At 24.2% G+C, this 25,848-nt stretch overlaps 1 protein-coding gene across 1 annotated transcript in view; it reads right to left on the reverse strand.

The window, feature by feature from the left end:
• The window catches only part of LOC126895923 (dystrophin-like), a 57,836-nt gene that overhangs the window by 28,167 nt on the left and 3,821 nt on the right, over positions 1 to 25,848 (reverse strand). The window contains exons 9-55 of the mRNA XM_050668260.1: positions 25,648 to 25,842; positions 25,402 to 25,583; positions 24,937 to 25,178; positions 24,585 to 24,823; positions 24,338 to 24,514; positions 24,158 to 24,271; positions 23,873 to 24,095; positions 23,597 to 23,808; positions 23,402 to 23,538; positions 23,163 to 23,340; positions 23,039 to 23,091; positions 22,871 to 23,007; positions 22,652 to 22,776; positions 22,166 to 22,255; positions 22,018 to 22,119; positions 21,553 to 21,715; positions 21,358 to 21,477; positions 21,110 to 21,216; positions 20,727 to 20,879; positions 20,422 to 20,583; positions 19,782 to 19,910; positions 19,536 to 19,709; positions 19,362 to 19,475; positions 19,051 to 19,233; positions 18,801 to 18,989; positions 17,840 to 18,374; positions 16,757 to 17,103; positions 15,609 to 15,806; positions 15,412 to 15,508; positions 15,302 to 15,378; positions 15,133 to 15,237; positions 13,872 to 14,039; positions 13,658 to 13,792; positions 13,442 to 13,590; positions 13,055 to 13,228; positions 12,647 to 12,775; positions 12,256 to 12,406; positions 12,071 to 12,178; positions 11,170 to 11,346; positions 11,001 to 11,108; positions 10,674 to 10,773; positions 6,634 to 6,767; positions 6,477 to 6,575; positions 5,305 to 5,410; positions 5,024 to 5,235; positions 3,599 to 3,753; positions 2,747 to 2,930 (exon numbers count right to left, since the gene is read on the reverse strand). Of these exons, the coding sequence (XP_050524217.1) occupies positions 2,747 to 2,930; positions 3,599 to 3,753; positions 5,024 to 5,235; positions 5,305 to 5,410; positions 6,477 to 6,575; positions 6,634 to 6,767; positions 10,674 to 10,773; positions 11,001 to 11,108; positions 11,170 to 11,346; positions 12,071 to 12,178; positions 12,256 to 12,406; positions 12,647 to 12,775; positions 13,055 to 13,228; positions 13,442 to 13,590; positions 13,658 to 13,792; positions 13,872 to 14,039; positions 15,133 to 15,237; positions 15,302 to 15,378; positions 15,412 to 15,508; positions 15,609 to 15,806; positions 16,757 to 17,103; positions 17,840 to 18,374; positions 18,801 to 18,989; positions 19,051 to 19,233; positions 19,362 to 19,475; positions 19,536 to 19,709; positions 19,782 to 19,910; positions 20,422 to 20,583; positions 20,727 to 20,879; positions 21,110 to 21,216; positions 21,358 to 21,477; positions 21,553 to 21,715; positions 22,018 to 22,119; positions 22,166 to 22,255; positions 22,652 to 22,776; positions 22,871 to 23,007; positions 23,039 to 23,091; positions 23,163 to 23,340; positions 23,402 to 23,538; positions 23,597 to 23,808; positions 23,873 to 24,095; positions 24,158 to 24,271; positions 24,338 to 24,514; positions 24,585 to 24,823; positions 24,937 to 25,178; positions 25,402 to 25,583; positions 25,648 to 25,842 (7,548 nt within the window). The remainder of the gene's footprint in view (positions 1 to 2,746; positions 2,931 to 3,598; positions 3,754 to 5,023; positions 5,236 to 5,304; positions 5,411 to 6,476; positions 6,576 to 6,633; positions 6,768 to 10,673; positions 10,774 to 11,000; positions 11,109 to 11,169; positions 11,347 to 12,070; positions 12,179 to 12,255; positions 12,407 to 12,646; positions 12,776 to 13,054; positions 13,229 to 13,441; positions 13,591 to 13,657; positions 13,793 to 13,871; positions 14,040 to 15,132; positions 15,238 to 15,301; positions 15,379 to 15,411; positions 15,509 to 15,608; positions 15,807 to 16,756; positions 17,104 to 17,839; positions 18,375 to 18,800; positions 18,990 to 19,050; positions 19,234 to 19,361; positions 19,476 to 19,535; positions 19,710 to 19,781; positions 19,911 to 20,421; positions 20,584 to 20,726; positions 20,880 to 21,109; positions 21,217 to 21,357; positions 21,478 to 21,552; positions 21,716 to 22,017; positions 22,120 to 22,165; positions 22,256 to 22,651; positions 22,777 to 22,870; positions 23,008 to 23,038; positions 23,092 to 23,162; positions 23,341 to 23,401; positions 23,539 to 23,596; positions 23,809 to 23,872; positions 24,096 to 24,157; positions 24,272 to 24,337; positions 24,515 to 24,584; positions 24,824 to 24,936; positions 25,179 to 25,401; positions 25,584 to 25,647; positions 25,843 to 25,848) is intronic.

Raw genomic sequence — 25,848 nt, forward strand, 5'->3', positions numbered from 1 at the left:
TTCATCAGTATCACAAGTTAATAAAAAAACTTTTTTAAGATATATTTTTTTTACCTCTTGAACAAATTGAAAAAATAGACATGTCTCATTTTATTGACCCAAGTCTTCAATCTTAATTTTAGACTTCTGGGTTGCAATGCGAGCAAACATTTTAAAAAGATGAGCGTACAGACATAACATCTCGAATTTTACTGAATTCGAGATGTTAGAAAAATCTTTGATGTTTGGATTATGAAGGGGGATACGGAAAGTATAAAAATAGTTAAATTTACTCCAAGACGAAACAAAATTTAGATACTAAAATTTTTTTAACGAATAATAGTAATTGAGTCGAAAATAAAATTTTATTAAATTATTTTTTAATAGTAATTCGAAAATACCAAAATAGTAAATTGAAGACGATTATGTATCACATATTCACATTAATTGGTGTAATTAATACATTTTGTATGAAATTTACATAAATTTAACCAAAGTTATTAATAATTTTAACTAACATAATAACATTTTTTTTTAATAGTAGTCAATAGAATAGTAAATAGCTTACACGATTTTCAGTTGAATTCTCTCCATAAAACTAATATTAAAAAAAAAAAATTTTTATCATGATTCTGACGAATTTTTAAGCCTTAAAAGTTAATTGAAAATTAAAAATGCCAACTTTTACTTAACAACAGCAATATAATAATAAAACTGTTGAACTAGCTTGAAAATATGTATCATGTAAACGATAAAAACCAACAAGATAGAAATGTCATTTACAACGAAATAATTCTAATAATATGAGTTCAACAGTACAATACATGAGAATAAATCGATTAAATAACCTGACATGCACATACTATGAGTATTATCAATTTGAGATCTGTTAAAAAACAGATGACAGAATAAAAATGTTTTTTTTTATCAAAGAAAAATATAATATCATAATTGAAAAATTAGAAAGATATCAAATATTTAACTAAACTCTGATTACTTTCACAAATTCGTTTTGTACACATTTGAAATTTACTATTAAATATCGAGGGTCCAGTATTAAAGAAATATATCANAATAATTAACGTTTACAATTAAATATCGAGGGGCCAGTATTTAAGAAATATATCAATTAATGTATTAACTTATAAAATTTTTTATTAATATGTTTAAAAAGTGAGAGATGAAAAAAATGAATGACAAACACAAAAAAAACCATATAGTGAAATATTTTTAAATGAATAAGATATTCCTTTTCACAAAGGTAGACTACAGTGGTGGTGTCCTTGATATTCATGGAAGTTACACTATATAAATGAAATATAAATTAAACGAACTTTAAATTTTATTTTGACTTCAAAAAGAATTAAGAAAAAAAATGTAAAAGAGTTATTCGATAGGAGGGGTTTGTTAAACTTCGTACGTCAACGTAGAAAATTCTGATATATTCAACGCAGCCACTGTGTCTTACATAAATTCGAAGCATAAAATGACAATTTAAATTAGTTCAAAAATTCAAAGCACCTTTTTTATCTTAACTTTTAGGAAACAAAATAAGTTTAAATTTATATTTAATGTAAGATAGCTTCACGTAAATTTTATAAAAATTGGTGGAATCATGACAAACCCGTGTAAAGTATTTTAAAATAAACAAAAATAAATATACAATTTGAACATAAAAATACCATGTTTTTTAACTACAGAGCTATTTGCACATAGAAAATAGGTCATGGGGACAAATTTTTCTTTTGAACTTCTAGTAGTAGTAGTAGTAGTATATAACATAATCTTTATATTAATATATGTTTAAAGCTCGGAGTATTTCTGGAACATTTTTAAAACTCAAGTTGAAAAAGTTATTCTTTTTGTACAGAAATTGCTATTTTTATACCCCCAGAAGGCAGGTAAAGGGTTAGATTTTCAAAAAATTTATATCAAATGAAAAAGAAATACCTAAGACTTCAATATAAAAAATATTTTGATTCATTAGTTTTTCAAAAAGTTATGTCAGTTTTAAGAGGATACAGTTTAAAAAATGTCGTAGTTTACCGATTTTAAAAATAGTAATTTTTTTGGGGATTTTCAAGGAATACTAGATACAATTTGTGATCTTTTCACATATTGATGAAAGAAATCGGTCCAGCGAGATCTAAGAAAAAGTGGTAACAGACATAAAAAAAAAAACAAAACACATCATAGTAAAACCAATACCTTCTCAGCTATGAATCGAAGCTAAAATTAATTTGTTAATTAAAACAAAAAATATTATTCAATATAATTAAGCTATTTTCACGTTAAAAATATTTTTGAAATATTAACAATTAAAAGCTAATAATTATAGCTTTTAATTTTACTTCAAAATACTTAAAATTCAATATTTGATAGAGAATTAATATAATACAATTGTTCGATTATTTTCAAAAACTGATGTTACAAAAAGCGGTTTTGGGATTTTTATTGTATGAGTTGAGAAAAAGTATTCTTTAATGTATGAAAGAGTTATAATTAATTTTTAAATGGAAGTTTTATTTATTGTACTTTAAAAATTTGATTATCATATGAAACACCATTGATATATTATATTTCTTTTTGTTCTAAATATTTCTAAAATCGACATGTCAGATTTTTTATTTTAATGGAAGTTGAGACTAAAGTTTTTATTTTAGATTAAGATTTAAAATATTGAAGAAAAATTCTTTATANAGTTGATACATTATTTTAGATTAAGATTTAAAATATTGAAGAAAAATTCTTTATAAGCAAAAATTACCTTAAGCTGATTTATAGCAATAGAACTATCTCTTTTTAGTGTATTGCATCTATCAAATTCAGTTTCAATTGATTCCATAGTCGATTCAGCTTCTGACAACCATCCCAAAAAGTTGTCAAATGACTTATCTAAGTTTTGTAAAGTGCTCATTGCAGAATGTAATATTTTTCCTCTACTTATAATACTAAAAAACACAAAATTACAAAAAAAATTAATATAATATGTATTTTTTTATAAATTATGATGCTATTTTAATTATAAAATTTATAAATTTACGAAATCAATTTATTATATTTTTATTATTTAAAATTATATATATATAAAAAAAAAAAAAAAACGGAATATGTTAAAAAATATATGGTATAATTCTTTATGTATATTTACATAATTATATAAAAATAATAGTAAAATTAATAACTTTACAATTAAATAAAAAAACAACTTAATAAAATATTATGAGCAATTATTGAGGATGATTTAAACTCTAAACCATACCAAGCGTATTTGGTTACCCATCAATTACTTTATACTAATTTATAATTGATTAAAAATAAATTTAAATAATTAAGTAATAGCATAGTTAATAATAATAATTTATATTAAGTGGTTAAGTTCAAGAATTAAAAACCTGTACAAAGAAATAAACAATAACTTATTATCAGATAAAATAATAATTTATTAAAATAAAAGATTTGCTTGTATAAAGTAAATAGAATCTTCACATACCTTTTCATTGTTAAATATTTAGAATTTAATCAAACCTTACATTTTAAATTAACAAAAAAAACTTATTATGGTACTTAAATTTAGTATAGTATTTAATATAAAATAAATTTTGCATGAAGATCTTACTTTGTATTTAAATTTTGGAATCTTTGATTGATTTGTTCAGTAGATTTTTTAATTTTAGACGTGTCATCATTTTGATAAACTGCTATTAGTTTCTGAGTAAGTTGATTGAATAAATCTATTTGATGCTTATATTGATGAAGTTCAACATGGAATGTCTAAAAAAATAACAGTAATTTGTAATAAACATTTATTTACTTATATAGTTTTTAATTATCAATGTATTTTTAACTTATGTAGATAAAACTATTAAAGTGGAAAAAAAAAAGACTTGTCTGAAATTTTAAATTAATTTAGTGTAGAAATAGATATATATATATACAGACATTATTTTTGTAGATTTTAAATACCAGAAAATTTGCTTAATAATATGAAAGGAGGATTAATCTGTACTTTTATACTAAAGTTAGTTTAACAAAAATTATCTTAAGGGATTTTTACACAAAAAACATTACCATTATGTGTTTTATACAAACTAGATAACTAAACTGTAACATTTTGATTTATTTAATAATTTATAAAAGTTAAAAAAACTATTATCAAACTATAAAAAATACCATTATTAATAATTTTCAAAGGTTTGACAACCATATTTGAAAAAATTGTTTTAAAATAGTTCAAATTTTAAGTCTTTTATAGTAGCTTTACTACTAGATAATTTAAATACCAATATACACATAAAATAAAATTGATATTTCATAATTATATTTTATGGTATGATATATATGATCATTTATCTTACTAGATTGTTCCAAAAACCGTGTATAAAATCACTTTAAATTAAATATCAGCTAACAAATTTTTTGTGTAGAGTGCACAATTACTTATTTTGCAACATAGAAGTTTTTATTTTTATTATAAGCTAATATTTTAAATTTATTTTTTGTAACATTTTTACTTATGATAAACAATATAAAAATAAAGCATTTCATACTGAGTTATACATTTATATATTTTCAAAGTAATTAATCAATGCTGCCATAAAAAAGTGACTTAGTGATATTTTAATTATTTATCTATCATAAACTTATCTATGGCTCCTGAATTAAATCTTAATTATAAACAGGACTTGGTCAAGATATTTATAAAGTTTATTTTAGTCAATCTGAATAATTCAATGATAAATAGATATTCGTTTGTTTTTCTTAACATTAATCAATGTAAAAAAATGTAGGAATTTAGTTATGGGGGTATGACCCAATGAGATAACCCTCTTCTAAATCACAAATATTTCTATGGTACTGTATATAATTATGATAAATTATCATGAAGTTTGATGTGGCCTAAACAACATTTTAAAATACATAAAGTTTCAAGCACCGATTATAAATAACTATTTAAAAACAATATAATATAGTTACTCAAANATTTAAAAACAATATAATATAGTTACTCAAATAATAAAATTAATTTAAATAATAACAATACTTTTTGCTCTCTTTGTTGTGATTCTAGTATATCTGCAGTGTTTCCAACTATACGCATTTTTTGAAGCTTGGATTCCATTCGATTAAGCCAGTTATCGAGTTCTAATCTTTTTGTATCATAGCGTTCACTATCTCCTAACATAGCATTTAATTCAGTTTTACGTTGCATTACTTTGTTATTGGTTTCATCCCAATGTTCTCGTAGCTTGGTAACTAAAACACACAAATTTTTGAAAAATAATGTAAAACAAAAAAAAAAGGAAGAAAATTGTGGCTTCTAACCTTTTCCATGTAATTGTTGACGATTTGAATCAGCTTTAAGATTTTCTGCTGTGTGCACAAGTTCATCTAACTGAGGTTTCTTTTGTTCTAATTCTCTTAACACATTCTATTAAAACAAATAAAAACAATGATCAAATAATTTAGATTTTTACTTTAAAAAAATGTTTACTATTGAAAGTGTGGATTTACATAGTAAGCACTAAGTTGGTTCCAAAGATTATATAAATGGTTTAAGATTTTAATATTAAATAATGAAGTATATTTGAGAATAAAAACATTGATAGTAAAAATATTGTCAATGATATCAGTTTTAATAGTACATATAAGTATAACAATCATACAATAAAACTTATTCATAGGATTTCCATAGTTACCATTAGTGTATACACATTTTTTTTATTAGATTAAAATAAAAAAAATTTTGTCTTTTAAAAAAATATAAAAATAAACCTTGCTCAATTTTATGATTATCATTTAGTTATGATAGTCTATAATATGAAGTACTAATTAAATAATAATAGTAAGTTTAATGATATTTATGTAATGATTAATAATAATCGATCAATACTGTTTCTGTCATGTGAATTTAAATTTAATAAAATTTATTTTTTTGGAGTATTTTTATACATAATACATAAATAAATATTTTTTAATAACTTATTGACTATTCAAATGTTTAGNAAATTTAATAAAATTTATATTTTTGGAGTATTTTTATACATAATACATAAATAAATATTTTTTAATAACTTATTGACTATTCAAATATTTAGTAATATTTAAGTACAAAAACAATATATTATGAGCTTTATTATTACAAATATATTTAACATAGTACTGGATTAAGAGGGTTAGCAGAAAATGGTACATAGATTCATAAAATATATAGGGGTTGGCCAAAAATAAATTGATGATAATTTTTTGTACTCATTATTTTATAATTTAGGTAAAAATTAGCAAAAATTTGTATGTGAGGGTTCATGAATATTTCTGACTCCTAGATTCTAACACGTCTTAATCCAGCCTTACCCTATATAACTATTTAGGAATATGTATAAATGGAATCAATTTTATTTGAGAAAAGCTAGTATATTAACTCTTTGACTAGTGCTATTGCATATATGTGACAGCCAGAGGGTTAATGGTGTTATAGTATAAACAACAAAAATTACCTTTTGTTTATCAATTAATTGAAGGATATCATTGATATCACCAACAGTTACTGACTGCTGACGCAACATACTTTCTTCAAGTTTTAACCAGTCACAAATCTAAATTATAAATTAAGAATTTTTAAAAATATCATTTTATCTAATTTCATTTAGTTACCTGAAGAATAGATTTATCAAAGCTAGCCAGTAAATTAAAAACTGCATCAGATGAATTGACAGAAGAAAAGGATTGTAATCCAGAACTGGAATGTGCTGCAGTAACATTTCTTAAGTTTTTCCAACTTTCTTCCACTTAAAAGAAAATTTCAAAAATGAAGGTTTAAAAAATTACACTTATAAATTAGATTAATTATATAATTATTTTAACTGGTGAAAAAAAGCACAAATTTTTTGTCATCTATTATTTGATTTATATAAATAAGTACATTTTTATTTTGTAAATAAACTTTATTATAATTATCATAATTGAATCTTTAAAGTTTGAAAAAAAAGTTTTTTTAAATCATTTTTATTAAAGACTTTTCTTGTTTACACACATCATTCATATATATATATATATATATATACTTTAACATATTCCCACTATAATTTCACCATCCAAAATTTAAAAATAAATATAAAAATAAAGAAATTTTTAATCAAATGTTAATTTAACACTAAACTTTAATACAAATTCATCATTTAATAAAATGATTCTCTAACATTGAGACAGATGTTATTAGTGTACTGTTGTATCATGTACTTACAACTAATAATTTAAGATCCATTGATAAAGAAAAAAATTTAAAGGAAGATTTTATTTAAAAAGTGATAGAAATATTAAAATTAATAAAAAAAAATTAATTTTATTAAATCGTATGCAAATGAACGTGAAAAAAAAGAAATAAAGAAGCAAACTGTAACACGTACAATGCGAATTAGAATTACATTACTGTAGTGCGTTAGTGGAAGCCGCGTGTTTGAGAGTCCGGCGAATTGAGGGTGTAAGGGGAAGCGAGAGTATTTTGCTGCCACCAACGCGTGGATGGACCGGAACAAGTAGCGCGAGCGAGATTTTGCCGCGGCCGCGGTACTCATCGATTGATACACAAGTAGGCGGAGACTTGCTGACGGCTTTTACCCCACGTCTCTCGCACTTTACTTCTAGTACTACCCCGTAAGAGCAAAGGATAAACACAACCGGCAANACTACCCCGTAAGAGCAAAGGATAAATACAACCGGCAAAGTATCTTTAAATATATACACACTTCAATTTACGTGCACGGAATGGGTATTATTTCTTATAAGTGTCTTTTTGACCCGATTAATTTATGAACTACATAGTACAGCTCTAAAATTAAAATTTATCAAAGCTAATTTATTAAAATAGATTACCAAAAATATTATTGAACCGAAAGATTTTTTTTTTAAACATTTTTATTGTAAAGCTCTGTTCCTAAAGAAATTATAAGAATAGTTCCTTCTGATAGTTAATCTAACAGTGGAAACGTTGTTATATAAAGTTTTATTAGAGACATTTAACTATTATCTAATTATAATTACAATAGTATTTTCTCGTAATTATTCAGAAATGTTACTTAAAAATTATGTTTTTATCAACTATTAAGTTGTATAGTAAATAGTATTAACGATGAGAGTTACTTGCATCTATCTCTTATATGTAGATGAGGAATTTCGTTTTTTATTAAAGTATGGATGATATTCGTTCTATTATTAAAATAAAATGCGAATTTTGCAGTTGAATTTGAATTTGTAATGAAACAGAGCTAAGGATAAAATTTATTTAGGTTTATTATGTAGAGATTTATGATTATTCTAAGAATTTCAACGTTTCTAAATAAAACATAAGTAAAAACAAACAAATATAATGTAGGGATTAAGATTTTAAAAACATGGAAAGAGATGTTATTAACCCTTAAGCAGGCGCGTACCTTTTTTTAACGTTCATAGTCGCGTTGGGGGTCTATTAGACCCCATTTCTAAAAAAGTATAAAATATGTATAAAAAAGTTCATTTTTTTTAATTCAAAGACATAATTTGTTACCATATGATATATAAATATGGATAACAATTAAAAAATTGAATTTTTTTATTATTAATATTACAATACAATTTAATTATTATAATACGAGTAGGGTCAGGAGGGATAAATGTGAATAGTGGTAATTGTAAATGAGGCACCGATAATCAATGTGTCCACATTGCGACGGGATGTATTTATTACATGTTTAGTTCGTATTTGTTCCGTATCATCAAGTAGTGGAAATTCTCAATAGATTATTTATTTTTAAAACTTAATTGCATAGACGGTGGCAGATCCACATAATAATCCCAATTCCACAATATTATATCGATTATAACATTGCATTTACGATAAAACGATATTTTGAAAAAAATACAAGTCCAAAAAAAAATTATAACGTTCATAGTCGCGTGGGGGTCAATATGACCCATTTCAACTTTGATAGATATTTTATGTCATACATTTTTTTTCCGAATTTATTTATGAAAATATTTTAATATTACTATAAAAACCATCTTCTAAATTTATATCTATGTACACCTTTCATGCAATATAATACATCCGTTTTTATTTATGTGGGGGTATGCTAGACCCCCACGCAACTGTTTAAGGGTTAAAAAAAAAAAAAATTGAATTTACTAATATTTTTATTTTGCAAAATATTATTTACTAAAAATATACATATAACTGTCAAACAAGAAATTTGATTATATTTTTATTGATTTCTAGTTTTTTAAAGTATTTTTTTGTGTGGTAAAAATTCTATAAATGCATTATAACAATACCTTTCTTTGTTATTGACAGTGATGTTTTGGGTGGTATACGCGGGTATATTGCGTATATCTTCTATAATGATTTTTAAAATAATGTAAACCTTAGAAAAATAATATTTATATTGAAGAGTATACGACAATAAATCAGGGTATACCCTAAAATAAAAAAAAAGGATCTTGTCCAAAAACTATTGGTTATAGACTCTCGCGTAATTCAATAGATGAATTTTCAAGTTGACAAGTTCCAAAATTACTGCTTTATTATTATTTATATACTTTTCTATAAGATTCAATAATTACTTTACCAACTTAAGTTTAAAAATGAAAATTAAGGAACAATTTCACAATAATAATTTTAGACATTATAGTTTTAATATCGAAACTTGGCGCATACTTATAAATTTATTTTTTGGGTATGTAATTTTTTTGTAACAAGAGTTTTTGCTAATCGACTTGTTTTTTAATTTTTTTAAGCGCGGGATGATTTGAGCCAAGGTTCCCATAACATGAGCCGTGTTTTGAAATCTCACACATTTTTNGCGGGTATATTGCGTATATCTTCTATAATGATTTTTAAAATAATGTAAACCTTAGAAAAATAATATTTATATTGAAGAGTATAAGACAATAAATCAGTGTATATCCTAAAATAAAAAAAAAGGATCTTGTCTAAAAACTATTGGTTATAGACTCTCGCGTAATTCAATAGATGAATTTTCAAGTTGACAAGTTCCAAAATTACTGCTTAATTATTATTTATATACTTTTCTATAAGATTCAATAATTACTTTAGCAACTTAAGTTTAAAAATGAAAATTAAGGAACAATTTCACAATAATAATTTTAAACATTATAGTTTTAATATCGAAACTTGGCACAAACTTATAAATTTATTTTTTGGGTATGTAATTTTTTTGTAACAAGAGTTTTTGCTCATCGACTTGTTTTTAAATTTTTTTAAGCGCGGGATGATTTGAGTCAAGGCCCTCATAACATGAGTCGTGTTTTGAAACCTCACACATTTATGATACTAGATTTCAAAATGTTCAATTTTTAAACAAATTTGAAATATTATCATTGTAGTAATTGATATCTATGCATATCATGATATATCACAATAGACTTAAAATTGAGGAAAGAATAAAGGGACTTAGACCTTAAATTTTAAAAACATATTAGAACTATTCAAAATTTAGAAAATTATTACATTAAGTATTTTATTTAGAATTGGGAAAAAATCAAATAAACATTTTAATAATAAAAAATTCAAGAAGTTTTTTTATACGATTAGTATCAATATAAAAGCGAAACTTCAATTTAATTATTTGTAACAATTATACTAATATTTTATTATTTTGAACTAAACTAACTAATAATTTAAGTATTAGATATAAGCTTACCTTTTTTTATCTCAAATAATGTGGCTAATGGTTTTTTAATACTATCTTCAATTATATTTTTAAGTTGAATCCAATTTTCTCTTAGATTTTTAACAATTTCCTATATATGTATAAAAATTATATACATATATAATAGTGATGGGAAATATCGAATAGTAACTATCGAACTATTCGATAGTTATTCAAAAAATATTCGAATAGTTTTAAGAACTATTCAATAGTTTATGCTAAAAATAAACTATAGAATTTTTAAAATATTCGAAAATGCTCATCACTAATATATATATATATATATATATATACAAGTCACTGAAAAAATAATCTTACTTGTAGTTCTATAGATACTGGTTGACCAATTCCTTCACATTGTTTTTCTATATTTGTAAAATTTTCCAAAATATCTTTTATTTCTGCACTTCTTTCCAATAAATTTGCCTATAGCCGAAAAAAATGTTGATTATTAATTGCAAAAATTAAAATTACACAGTATAATTACATTTAAATTTTCAAAAGCATTTCTTCTTTCAGATAATGGTTTTTGTTTAATTCCTTCAACTTCAACCATTTTGGATGATACCCATGAATTTAAATCTTTTAACTGAATTATAAACTTATTCAAAGCAGCAAGTTTACCATTTAAGCAAACCAAGTTTTCTGAAAGATCTTTAATAACCTGTAATAAATAAAAAAATACCTTACTCATTATAAGTGTATAAAAAATATCTATATATCAACTAATAGCCAATTTCTAATAAAACAGTAATCTACTTTTTTTTCCTTGCCTTAATCCCAACTACTTGTCCACCCTTATCCTAAACTACCATTTGACACGATCTCCCACATCGTCAAAGTTCACATCAACTGTCCTCATATTGCATTCAATAACTTCCCTTCATCTCTTTTTTGGTCTTCCTCTACCTCTTTTTCCTTCAAAATTCATTTCTATAACTGTTTTTACAGCTTCTCATTCTTCTCTCTGATAAAACAGTAATAATTTAATAAATAAAAATTTTAAGTTTTAAGATTGATTTAACAAAAAAGTTGAATTTTAATTGAAGATAAAATTATATAATAATTTTGGTAAATATTATTGATTTCAGTTTGTCTTATTTTACATTTAATTGAATTCCCAAAGATTTGTCTAGGCAGAAAACAAAAACAAGATATTGTTTTACTACCTTTTCAAAATACATGTTTAGCATGTATTAATTTTCTTCATACGGGGTTTAATATGTTATATTAGTTAGATCACCTATGTGTACTTTACTTTTTTCATATATATATATATAAATGTTAAAACTTTGAAGCTAATAATAATTTTGATAACATATAGTATGTATATGTAAGGAGTATTTTTTTTTGATAAAACTTAAATAAAAGATAATTATAAGCTTTACCTGATCTAATAATGATTTAATTGATTCAAGGTCATTTGGCTGTTTTGATTTTGTGGATTTCATTGTATCAATGTCTTTTTTGCGGTTTATCAGTTCAATTTCTTTAGACTAATTACATATAAATTATAAAAAATACTAATATATTTTATAATTTTTTTTATATATAATAGATGAATAATAATTACTTTAAGTAGACATATTTTAGAGTTTAAAGAATCAGTTTCTGAAGGGTTAGCTTGAGTAGATTGAAGCATATTTAAGGTTTGATCAATGGTGATTTTTGTAGATGATACCACATTAGATAAATTAGATTTTGATTTATCCATTTCATTTAATCTAAATCACAAAATAATTTATTAAATTAGAAAGTACTTTAAATTACAAAATTATACTGAGATTATACTGGTGAAATTACACCAGGGAATAAAATCACTTAAGATGCTATATAATATGAATCTTTACAATTTGACATAATGCCAAGTAAGTGTTATTTTTACATTAACTAAGCAGGTGTATGCCTCCTTAGATAGTATTAAAAATACCATAATAGTTTTAAATTGTAATAATAATACATACTTTTCTCTTTGAAGAGTTAATTTATTTAACACAGCTTGCCATCTTAGTCTGAGATTTTTAACTTCTGATTGGAATGTATTTGAATGTGACCATAATGTTCGAGAACAGTTAAGGAAACTGATTACAGTTCTAGTAACAAAAATTTTATACACTTACTGGTTTAAAAATGATTTTGTATAACTATTTATAAGAAATAAAATTTTTATTTTTATAAATTAAAAAGATAAAAGTTTGAGTAAAAAGCAAATTAGCATAAATTAAAACAGATACTATTTAATCCAATGGTCAGTGAAGTATTTTTTTTTTTTAATGATATTAATCATTTTAAACAACGAAATAGATAGGTATTTATTGAATAGTAATAAGGTATAGAAAAAATAAATCATTTTAAAATTTTGCCTCATTTACCTGTGTCTAGATGAAACACGTCTTTCTAAATCACGCTGTTTCGTTTTTTTTTCTTGTAATGTCAAAGTTAAATCATTTTCTGCCATATCAGATTCAATTTCGGCCAACCACTCTGAAAGTTCTTTACCACTTTTTTGTAAATTGTTTACTTCTGTTTGAGTACTAGATATTTGCCTACAACATAAGAAAACACTTTAATTTCCAAGTATTTCTAAAATTTTATCATTAATTTTTAATATAATACAATTCTGTTTTAATTTATTTTACTTGAAACTGTAATTCTAAACATGATAAAAACATAACTTAACTAATCATTTTATAAATTGTATATAATTTTAAACAGTTTTCATAAATTATACAATGTTTTATTGATATAAATAATCTTACCCAGTTCTTTCAATTAAACATTTATGAAGTAGTTCCCAATATTCACTTATTCTTTTAAAGTTTCTAATAATAAAAGGCTCATTGTTTACAGTTCTCAAATTGAAATTGCCAATTGTTACTTTAAGTGAATCAGATTTCATTTTTAATTCCTAAACATCATGTTTATAATAATAAATATTATTATAATCATTTTATAATGCAACATTTAAAATTTACTTTGAGTTTAGAGGCTTGTACAGAGACAGAATCATTTGACAGTGGTAATTCATTTAATTCTCTTAAAATTGACCCTGTTATCTTTTTTGTCTCATTTATTTGAGTGACAATAACATCAGGAACATTTGCTTTAGACTTTAAAAAAAAATTGTAAAGACTTAGGTAAAAAATATAGCTATGATATAAAATATAACTAGTATAGGGAAACTATTACCTCTTGTGATAATGGGCTTAGTTTATTTAACTTTTTTTTTAAACTTTTAACTTCTGAAATCATTTTATCTATAAAATTTTGATCTTGGCAAAGTACTTCAATGTCTAAAATTATTTCATTCATTTCTAAAAGATTACTATACAATTGATTAATTTCTCTTTCCAGAATCTGTAAGAACAACATAGAAGTAACTATAAATTAATGTTTAAAAATTAAAATCCTGATCAAAATAAAATTGTAGATTTTCTTTTTTGTTCCTTTTTTTTGTCTTTCTCTACCTTTTCTCTCTTTAACATTCATTTCTATAACTGTTTTTACAGCTTAGCATACATTTGAGATGGGACTATCCGCCTAAGTTTTTTTTTCAGAACTTCTCATACTTTTTGACAAAAATTTTACACCGGATGTCAACCTGGCACAACCTTATTAGTAGCGTCTTACGACTGGCAGAGTGGCCGTCGAAGTAATCTTAATGCTATTCACAGGGGCATTTTAAACCAATTCTTGATATATTTTATTTTTATTACTTACTATCAGTTGTATTTATTTTTTTTATTTTAACTATTTAAGTAAATGAANTCTTTATTTTAACTATTTAAATAAATGACTATTTTTTAATTACCTGTGAATTTTTATGTTTCTGGTTTAGGCAATTTTCAATATTTAGTTTTATATTTTTATATTCATCCATTTGTTTTTCTAAAACTTGCGTTTGAAGTTTAATAATCTATGTTAGAATTTATTAAATTAATACNTGGCAAAGTACTTCAATGTCTAAAATTATTTCATTCATTTCTAAAAGATTACTATACAATTGATTAATTTCTCTTTCCAGAATCTGTAAGACCAACATAGAAGTAACTATAAATTAATGTTAAAAAATTAAAATCCTGATCAAAATAAAATTGTAGTTTTTCTTTTTTGTTTCTATTTTTTGTCTTTCTCTACCTCTTCTCTCTTTAACATTCATTTCTATAACTGTTTTTACAGCTTGGCATACATTCGAGATGGGACTATCCGCCTAAGTTTTTTTTCAGAACTTCTCATACTTTTTGACAAAAATTTTACACCGGATGTTAACCTGGCACAACCTTATTAGTAGCATCTTACGACTGGCAGAGTGGCCGTCAAAGTAATCTTAACACTATTCACAGGTGCATTTTAAACCAATTATTGATATATTTTATTTTTATTACTTACTATCAGTTGTATTTATTTTCTTTATTTTAACTATTTAAATAAATGACTATTTTTTAATTACCTGTGAATTTTTATGTTTCTGGTTTAGGCAATTTTCAATATTTAGTTTTATATTTTTATATTCATCCATTTGTTTTTCTAAAACTTGCGTTTGAAGTTTAATAATCTAAGTTAGAATTTATTAAATTAATATTTAAGTCGCGTGAATTTTATATATTTTGTTCAAATACCTCAATTTCAGACATAATATGAGTCCACAAAACTCTTAGCCTATCTTGAATTAATGTACATAATGTACTGGCTCTTGAAGGATCATCTATATGGCTTGCAAGTATAAGANAAGGATCATCTATATGGCTCGCAAGTATAAGACTATCTCCTTTACTTATAAGTGTAGCAGCATCAGGAGCTATATAACTCACTTTTTGTTCAATTAACTATAAAATACACTGATTTAATAAACTAATAAAATGTATGCATTAAGTTGTTAATTAGAATCCAAAATTTAAATAAAGTTAATTATAAAATGTGACTTGCCTCAAAACGTTTTTTTGGATCAGGTTCCATTTTTAATTGGCGTAATTCTTTTAGAGTAGTTTCCATTCTACTTAACATTATCTTAGCCTCGTTTTCATACTTTTCAATATCTGCATACTGAATGGTTTTTATTGTATGGGTATTTGATTGATTTGATAAATTTAGTACATTTTTCTCAGATTTTATAATTTTAAGTTCCTTTAAATAACAATAATATTCTTATTAAAAAATATTATTATAAAAGATTCTCAACGATCATGGGAATGATAATCTTGCAGACCTTAATTATTCAGAAGGGTGGAAAAATTCATCATTGATCATACAGCCAGTTATTTATAATTCTTTAGACTGTTAAGCATGGACATAGGTACATGCAAACAGCAAAAAAACTCCCAACCTTCCATACCAAGAAAGAGATATTTGTCTTAAGGATAGTATACTGAAAGGTGAAGTTGATACTTATGGGAACCTCTAGGGCACCAAGTGCACCATATTGTATATAGTCTTACCATAATACCAAACACTACTATAGTGGACTATTCTCNTACCATAATACCAAACACTACTGTAGTGGACTATTCTCAGCTTCTAGTGGGAACTGATGGTCATACTAATAGAAGGGATAATCTTATGAAAATTAGGGATTCAATTAAAGAAAGCTCATGGGAACAAAAATATGAAATCAACAAGTCTCTATAGAAGATCATTCAATAAGCTAAAATATTAATACAAGGAATGTAGTATTTAATGATCAGTGGGACATTTTATGGTGAATTATTAATTAGTTTAAGGCAAATGAATCTTTATCTAATAGGCACAGGAGTCAAATATTCAATTGGAATAATTTATTAATTAAGCACATTAAAAATAATTTATCTTTTTTTATTTTGATATAGGGTGCATACATTGAGCTAAAATTTGTGTGCTTGGCCAATTTCTATGTCCGTACTTCTAATAACTAAAACTAAACTATTAAAAATATATGTATATAAATGCTAAAAAAACCATAGAATTTTAAAATGAAAATTATTAAGTTTAAATTAAATTAATTAGCAAAATAATTAAGATGGAAAATAGAAATATAAGTGACCAAAATTCTATCAAAGAATAAGTAAATAGTAATTTAGAAATAAAAATTTTTAATTTACCTTAGTTAGTTCATCATCAGAAGAACTTGAATCTTCAAACTTTATACTTTTGCCTTCATCGTCTGAAAACATTACTACATCATCAGTTTCTTTATCACTACCATAAAAACTGTCATTGTCTTCTCCAATTTTTTTCGGAATATTCAAGGTATTTTTTTCTTGATCAGCTCCAATGATTTTATAAGTATTTGACATTTCAACTTCTTTGAGTAAAACTAGTTCTTTGTAATCATCAGATGTAGGGTTTTGCCAAGCTGTTATAGTTGTATGATGAGTTTTATTTACTTTAACACATAATGAATCTGAATTTTCATGGTCATCTTCCAACGGCATAGTAAAATCTTTATCTGTAAAAAATGTAATTTTTTTCTTTAATATTAAAAAATAACTATGTTCAACAGTTTTCTAAAAAATAATTAGCATTAATTTTTATAATAAATTTTATTATTTTTAGTGGGTGTAATAAATAAATAGAAACAGTAGGTATTATAATTTTAATGTTATAACAAAATAGATGGTTTTATAAAATAAGTTTGAATCATCATCATTACTGTTTTAATAATTTGATAGAATTTTATACTGAATGTAAATCTGACATCAAGTTCCTCTATGATCATTTAGGAACCAATAGCAAACAGTGCAGTTGAACATCAGTGCTAAATTAATGATTGAATAATCCACTTTACTACACCACAGCCTAGCTTACTTATAAATTATTTGCACTTACAAATTGATGAATACAAATAATAGTTTAAAACAGTACTATTATAAACTACTACTACTATCGCAGAGCTTATACAGTTTTGTAAACTTTAATTTTAAAAATAATTAAAAATTTTACAAATTGGATGGTTGCAGGCACAAATCTATTATTTTATTATTGATTTAAAGTAAAAAAGAAAAAGTTCAGATGATATCATTAAATTTAACATCATAATCACATTGAGTATTGAAAATTCTAGGATGGAGGTCCTAAGCCATATTTTTGATGGGTGGGTAAATACCATTGAATATTTATCAACTCATTAGAAAAATATCTATTCACTTAATACATATATCACTAACTATCTTATATAAACTTACTCTGTAAATTTTCAAAGCTTGATTTTAATGATTCTTCAGAAGATAGTTTTTGTCGTTTGACTAAAATTTCACATGGACTCAAACATGATTTTTTCTCTGAATTTTTTCTTCTATATACAGTTTGAGGCCATTTTTCTTCATCTGTATCAGTTTCTGTGCCTTCAGAAAGTTCTACCATTTCTGCATAGTTAACAGGCACCAAAAGATGTTCTGCAGTTACTTTACCGTGGCTTATTACACTGGACTTTAATATTTCATGTTCTTTTACTTCAACTATAACACACTCTTGAACTTTATTATTCTTAGGCTGAATGGTAGATAGTAATATTTGTGAATCTCCTTTAGATACTTGAGAAAACAATTTACTGTCTTGGGCCAAATTAAAAGTATCACTATTTTCATTAACAGTTTTTGATAAAGCACTTGATTGTACATTACTGTTGTCATTAGTAATTTTGATTTCAGGAAGAGGTTTCTTTTTTGTTTTACTTGCCCTTTTTGAAATTTTCACATTGCTAGTCATTGCACTTAAATCCTAAGACAATAAATATCAATAAAATAACTTTACCAGTTTAAATTAATTTACTATTTAAGTATTAGTGGATAATGAAATACAGTAGAACTCCAATTATCCGAATTAATGGGGACCGGGACCCATTCACTGACTAATCAAAACAAACAATGACAGGTGACTGCAATGCGCCGGAACTGGAGTGGGAACTCTTACCACGTGTTGTGCCTACACTGACGCCGCGGACTTTGGACAAATTTTTTTCTGATTTTTTCTGAAAGTGATTCGGATAATCGGCGATTCGGATGGTCGGAGTTCGGATAATTGGAGTTCTACTGTATTTGGACTTTTTATAAACTTATTACTTAATTTAGAAAGTACTTAAGTATTTTAATTAAAAAAATATTTATAAATAATTATGCATTCATAAGAGCATTTATTACAACTTACTGTTAATTGTGAGAGTTTTTCATTCAATTTATCAATATTTAATTTCCAATTATCATTCACAGTATTAATACGTTCAAAATAAATATTATCCTCACACAATGGATCTTTAAGAGATTTAAATTCATTATAAGTTGAATTGATAATGTTAATATTTTCTTCTAATTTAACAACATCAGATTCTATTTTATCCTAAAAATAATAAATTATTGTATTTTATTACTATTAAAATAATACAATAATAAAAATATACTTTTATAAATTTTATTTGATCTTTTACATCACTTTCATCTAAATGAATATCTTTATTTTTGTTTAAAAATTGTTCTACATCTGATATCCACACAGACAAAATATTGATGTTTGTGTCCAGTAATTCTAGACAATTTAATCCTTGTTCTAATCTTCCTTTTTTTTGTTTCACATCTTTCATTAACTAAAAAAAAAAAATATGGCATGTATCATAATAATTTACAAAAAATAATTTTATTTTATTTTTCAACAAATTAAAAAGTTTCATTAATTTATCACAAAATGTTCTAGAGAAAAAATAAGTTTATTTACTTTGGCGTATAAGTTTTTAACTATTTCAACTTGAACTTGATTGTCATTTGAACTATAAGAACTTATAATAAATTCAACTTCATTGTTTAAATTATCAAGTGTAGAATGTACTTTCTGCAAACATTTATTTAAAATTTTATATTAAAATTTATTTTTTACAGTTAAATTAATTACCGAACACTGTTTAAATTGTTCTTTAATACTAGCAGCATCTTCAGATGCTAATTCTAATAAACATATAGTATTTTCAATTGATTGCATTTCTCTTAACACTCTTGAAGTACGAGTTGTTAAATCACCAGGTGATTGGTATCTTTCGAATTTTTCTTCAAGTTGGTAAAAACGTTTCTAGAAAACGAAAAATTATATATATTTTTAAATCAAATAGTAGTATTAATAATACTTAGTTCATAAACAAACTTTTAAAAATGATAACTGGTCCTTTAGTCTATTGGCAACTTCCTTTTTATTAGCTATTTCATAATTAAAAATTTGTTGTTCCATATCATGCAGTAATTTACCTTGGTTTTGAAATTCTTCAGAGAGCCTCTAAAGGTATTTAATTAGAATAAAAATTGTAAATTAACAAAATTTTATAAACACATTAGTGAAGTTATACATTTGTTTTTAATTAAAGTATCTAAAAATTATAATTAAGGAAATCAGGGCTAGGAACCAAAATAATTTCAATTTTATGCAATTTTTCTTATAACTAGTAAATTAGTTCATTTATACTAAGTTTTTTTTTAGTACATGTTAAAAAAATAATTACAAAAACCAAAAATTTTATGAGATTACCTTTGTAACCTTAATTAAAACTGAATTTTAAAAAAGTTTAAATTTGGTTAAGGTTTTAAAAGCGATTTCATAATACTTTCAATTTCTAAAATTATTAACCTTATAAATTCTTAAAAAAAATTTAATATAAGTAAACTAATTTACTAGATATGGTACAAATTATTGAAAAAATGAAATCCTATTTACATTAAATTCTGTCCACATTTCTTTCAGGGTTCCTAGCCCTGAAAAAAATGTGAACAGTGTACGATTTTTAACTAACTTGAACATCATTTGGTATATCTTGAGGAGAAAAATCATTTTGAATGCGTGAAGTTAGTTGTTGATCTGTACTATCAAGCCAATGTTGAAATTGAGCAATACAATTTTCAGACTTTTGTGTTTGTTCTATGTTTTCTTCTAAACGTCTCACTTTATCTTCAGCCTTAATAATAAAATAACTATTTTAGAACAAATTAAGATGTTTGTATAAAAATTGAAAATTCAGAGAGTTATTAAAAATTTTTTACATTATTTTGGGGAGGTTTTTTTTGAGGATTTTAGTCAAAATGATGATAGAATACATACTTGTGTAGTGAGCTTTTTACAACGAGAAGTTACTTTGGCTAAATCTACTTTTATACTAGAGGTCATAACATTATGATCACATAAAATTGCACCAATTTCATTCAAACGTTCTATTCTAGATTCAGGATGATTTCTTAAACAATTTTCTAAGTCCTAAAAGATAAAAAATTTATTATAATTACAAATTACATCAATATTATTAGAATATAATTGATATAATTTATTAAAATTAAAGTTTTATTTTGTTATAAGAATACAGAGTGTATATAAATACTAAATTAATAATATTCTTTCCCAAAAAATACATTTTTTTAAATATACAAATATAAAAATCATATTAAAAATTTATGTTTTTAATTTGTTACGTATTTATAAAAACTTACATCAAGTTCTTCTGATATTTCTTCAGCATCAGTAGCTACTGTTTTGATACTTTTTTTAAGACATTTATCTAATTTATCTAGCCACACGTTTTCTTGAGACATTAAAACTGTAATTAGTCAAAAATTAATTTTAATATTAGGTTTTTTTTTATATGTCCAAATCAAAACATAAAATAAATCAAAAAAAAATTTTCAAGTTAATTTAATTATTTGAAATATTTACAACTTTTGTGATTAAAATGGCATACCTTTAAATTCTGAATGAAGTTGTACATCTTGTTGTAACTCATTGCGAATTAAGTGAACACTTTCATATACTTGATTCCACTTTAATACTAACATTTTGACATTATCATCATTACATTGTTCTAAATGAAACAGATGATTATGAAATTAATATTGTTTAACATGTATTAATTAGATATATTTTTATTTTTTCTTACCCAGTTTATCCAATGTTGATTTTTTCTCTAGAAGTTTATCATGTAATGAATTATACTTGTTTTTTAATTTAACAAGCTCACCAGCTGAATTTATAAGATCTTTTTGGCGATAAGTATGATTTTTATCAACTTCTGATACACACTTTTTTACATCCGCAAATTCCTATAAAATTTTTTTAATTTTATAAATCTTGAGTTAAAATTAAAAATATAATAAAATACAAATTTATAACACTAATTCTTTACTTAGAAGAAATAGGTTTGATCATATAGATCAATTTTTTTGATATATAGCGACTTAAGTTAGAGATTTATAGATTTCAATTACTAACAAAATAATAAACATATCTCTAATGATTTGTGGGTATTTTCAAAATGTTTAACTTATCTTTCAAAAGTTTATTAAATTTTCTCGTGACCATTTTATTTTTTTGGTTTTTGAAAAATAAAGATTTATAATCCTACTTTTTCTAAATGTTTTAACCCTTGAACAGCAATTTCTTCTTTAAATGTATGAATTTTGTTTATTTTTTCTTTAATAATTTCTATTTTTAGAATTGTTTTAGTTTTAAAATCATTATCAACTGTTGTTTCAAATATTTTTGTCATGTCNTTTAAAATCATTATCAACTGTTGTTTCAAATATTTTTGTCATGTCCCCATGAAGTTTATCATATAGTTGAGAAACTGAATCACATACATCCTAAAAATGAAATATAAAAGTCAGTTTGTTTAATTTCAAACATATATGGCAAGAATCGATTATTAAAATAAAATTGAGTTGGTGCAAAAAACACTGAATTGTTTCTAAAAAAAAAACTAAATAAAAAGAGAAAACTGATGATATTGAATTTTATGAGGTTGTAATTGTTGTACTAAGATTTTTATTGTTAATTACAAATATAGGATTACAAGAAAACATTGTAATTTTTTAAACTTGACTAAATTAAATTAATTTCAAATTAATTTTTAAGTTATTAATAACTTTTGACCTTTTTTTGGATTTGAACTAGTCTAATATAATTTAGGGGTCATATTTATCTCAAAAAATTAAACAAGTGGTTTTTAAAATTGACCAAATTAAATAAAATAGCAATACATTTATCATTTTCAAATCTGTTTGATCACTTTGTGAATTGTAATAATTAAAAAGATCTTCACTTTGCTCCATTAAATCTTCTAATGTTCTGAAATTGGATTCTAGTTCTAAAACTATGTATAATTCTATAAGTAAATATAAAAGAAAGTATTAATTATTTAGTTAAAATACTTAATAAAAAATATAAATCAATATTTTTTCAATCCATAAATATTATACCTTTTTTTAATTTTAATATCCTTTCATCTAATAATACTGGAATATCACTCCACCGGGTATTAAGATCTTGAAGATCTTCAGTTAATCTTTCAGCAGCAATACCATTGTTTAATTTGTTTAAGATATCTTGTCCATATTTATTAACCATCTCTAAAGTTNTGTCCATACTTATTAACCATCTCTAAAGTTGCTCGTCGATCAATTATTGATTTTTGTAATTCCTTAAATTTTCAAATATTAGTTTATATTTGTTGAAGAATAAATAATTTAAAAAGTCCAATGGTGATAATACTTTTAAATGATCCAATTGAGTTGTTAAAATTTTTGATTCATTCATAAGCACTGGTTCTCCAAGTAAAACTCCTTCTAGTTTACTAATCCAACCAGCTAGCTCTTCTTTTAACTCTTTAAACTTAGAACTAGAATTAGCTTCTTGTGATAGTTTTGTTTGTTCTTCATACTTTGAAAACCTGAAGAATTTATTTTTATATTAAATTAAAATTATAGATTAATTATATTTCATTATATTACTTTTCATTCAAAAAATTCCAAGTAGCAAGACACTTTTGAATTTCAGCTCTTAAAGAATCATCAGGTTTTAATTGATCAAGATTTAGGTTTAATTTTAAAACTAGATCATTTAAAGATTTTAAAGATTTAAATTTCATCTAAAATATAAAACAAAATATTCAAAATAAATTCTAATATTTCTACAATAATTAAAACCTTAATTTGCTCATAAGTAGAATTTTTATTATCTAGCCATTTTGCATATCCATCTAATACTAATTTAAAATAGTTCATTTCTTTAGTTATTTGCTTTTTATCAAGATCATATTTCACTTTATGCTTGAATATTTCTAAAAATGCTTCAAATTCGTGAAATTCTTCACACAGCTTTGTGTAATTTTCAAGTTTGGGTACTGGAGTTTTATTGACTGAAAAATAAATTTTTCTTAATACTTTAAGTTATTAATTTTTTCAATTTTATAATAATCTTACTTTCACAATCTTTTACTTTTTTACTGATAAAATCTAATTGCAAAAATTGGCTGTCATATTCAGACATAATATCTTCATACAAAGCAGCTTCTTCTTCTGCTTCTAATGGTTCATCAAGTAGTTTTTGGGATCGTTTTAACCAATTACTAATATTTAGTACAACATTATCATACTCATCATCTGGAGGAGATGCATTTTTTTTCCTTCGCTTTGATCCAATTTCCTTTAGTAAAAAAAAAGTTATAAATTTAGTATTTTAAAATATTATTGTACAATAATATATACATCACTATCTAAAGTTTTTAAATTTTTTTCAAAGCTATCATCAAATAACTTTTCATCGGGTTGATCTATACTTGTATGATTTGTTAAATCAAACTCAAAGCCATCGTTGGATATCTAAAAAGTGAAAATAAAATAAATTTATAAGTAGATGAACTAAAAATAATAATTTTTAATATTTACTCTTAAAGCTTGTATTTCAATAATTTGGACCAACGCATCACATCTATCTTGTAATGTTTCAATTCTTTCTGAAAAGGGGCAATGCTCAGTATACATAAACTCTTCTTCTAAGCTTTGAATTTTAGCTTGAAGATTGTTAATATTTCGTTGCTGACTTGACATTTGATGTCGCAATGTCTAAATTCAATATTATCATTGTATTTAATAAGTAATTAGGCAAAATAATTTACAGTAAACTAATTCTAACTTGTAGTTGTTTAATTCTTTCTAAAACTTCAGCTACTTCAGTAACATGTTTAGATTCCATATTTTTTAGGATAGTTTCTTTAGAGTCAAACCAAGATTGTAACCATGATAGTTGCTCAGTAATTCGACTACATTTCATTAGTTGTGTTTGTAGTTTGATACCATATTCATCAGCCCATTTACATATATGAGCCCATCGTTCCCCCAGAGCTGATAGTTCATCTTCCATTTGAGTATGAACTTTAAAATAATTTAGATATTTTAAAAAAATATTAAAAGAAAAAAATGTATTATATTTTTTAAAATTCTACTTTTTGAATTTTTGTATATAATTAACTTTATTAGAGCATTACCAGAATCTGGAAAACTTTTTTCATCAATAACTATGACAAGTTTAGATAAAGAATCAACAGAGACTTGTTGTTTTCTTAAATCAGCTCTAAGTGATGAATGTTCATCAAGTTGTGAGCGTAAATTATCAACATCCATTTTAGCTGATTGTGACAAATACGATATACGATCTTCAGTCTGAGTCAACCATAGTCTAAGTTCATCTAATTGTTTTTGTTGAATTTGCATTAGATTATCATGAATCCTAGAAAAAATGTTAATCGTAACAAATATACGTTAATATGTTAAGGGGGTACAAAGGCTATGGTCTAATGTTAATATTTAAATTAAGTGAAAAGTAAAAAAAGGAAGGTATACAATATAGGTTAGTTCTGACATTTTTCTGACTGTGTTTCTTCCAATTAAGAATCAAAAATTATACATGTTACTGCATAACAAAAGCTTTTTACTTTTTTTTAAAAACTAACTTAGTTTGCCTTTCCATTGCTGTTAATCTAAGTTTTTCCCAACGTGAATTTAATAATTTCATTTGAATGCGAACTTCTTCCTCTTCTTCATCATTTAATCCACCATCAGATAACATTTTAGCACCTTCCTCCAACACGGCCCCAACACCATCTTGATGGTGAGAGAGTTCAATTAAAAAATTCTAAAAAAAGTTATACAATAAAACAAAATAAAAAATACACTTTATACCAGAAAAAGTTTTTTACTTCATGTGAATGAAATACTTCTCGAATGCTTTCAAGTTCTTCAGGAATTTTTTCAGACTGATGTAAACGATCTTCAGCTTCTAGCAACCAAGTTAATACTTCTTCTAATGCTGATTGATATCCTCCAAGTTCAACAGAAACATTTGTTAACATACTGATAGGTCTTTCTTCAGATTTTGTGAATTCTTGTTCATCCTATTA

This window comes from Daktulosphaira vitifoliae, unplaced genomic scaffold (genome assembly GCF_025091365.1).
Source record: "Daktulosphaira vitifoliae isolate Bord-2020 unplaced genomic scaffold, ASM2509136v1 Scaffold_1, whole genome shotgun sequence".
Taxonomy (NCBI): domain Eukaryota; kingdom Metazoa; phylum Arthropoda; class Insecta; order Hemiptera; family Phylloxeridae; genus Daktulosphaira; species Daktulosphaira vitifoliae.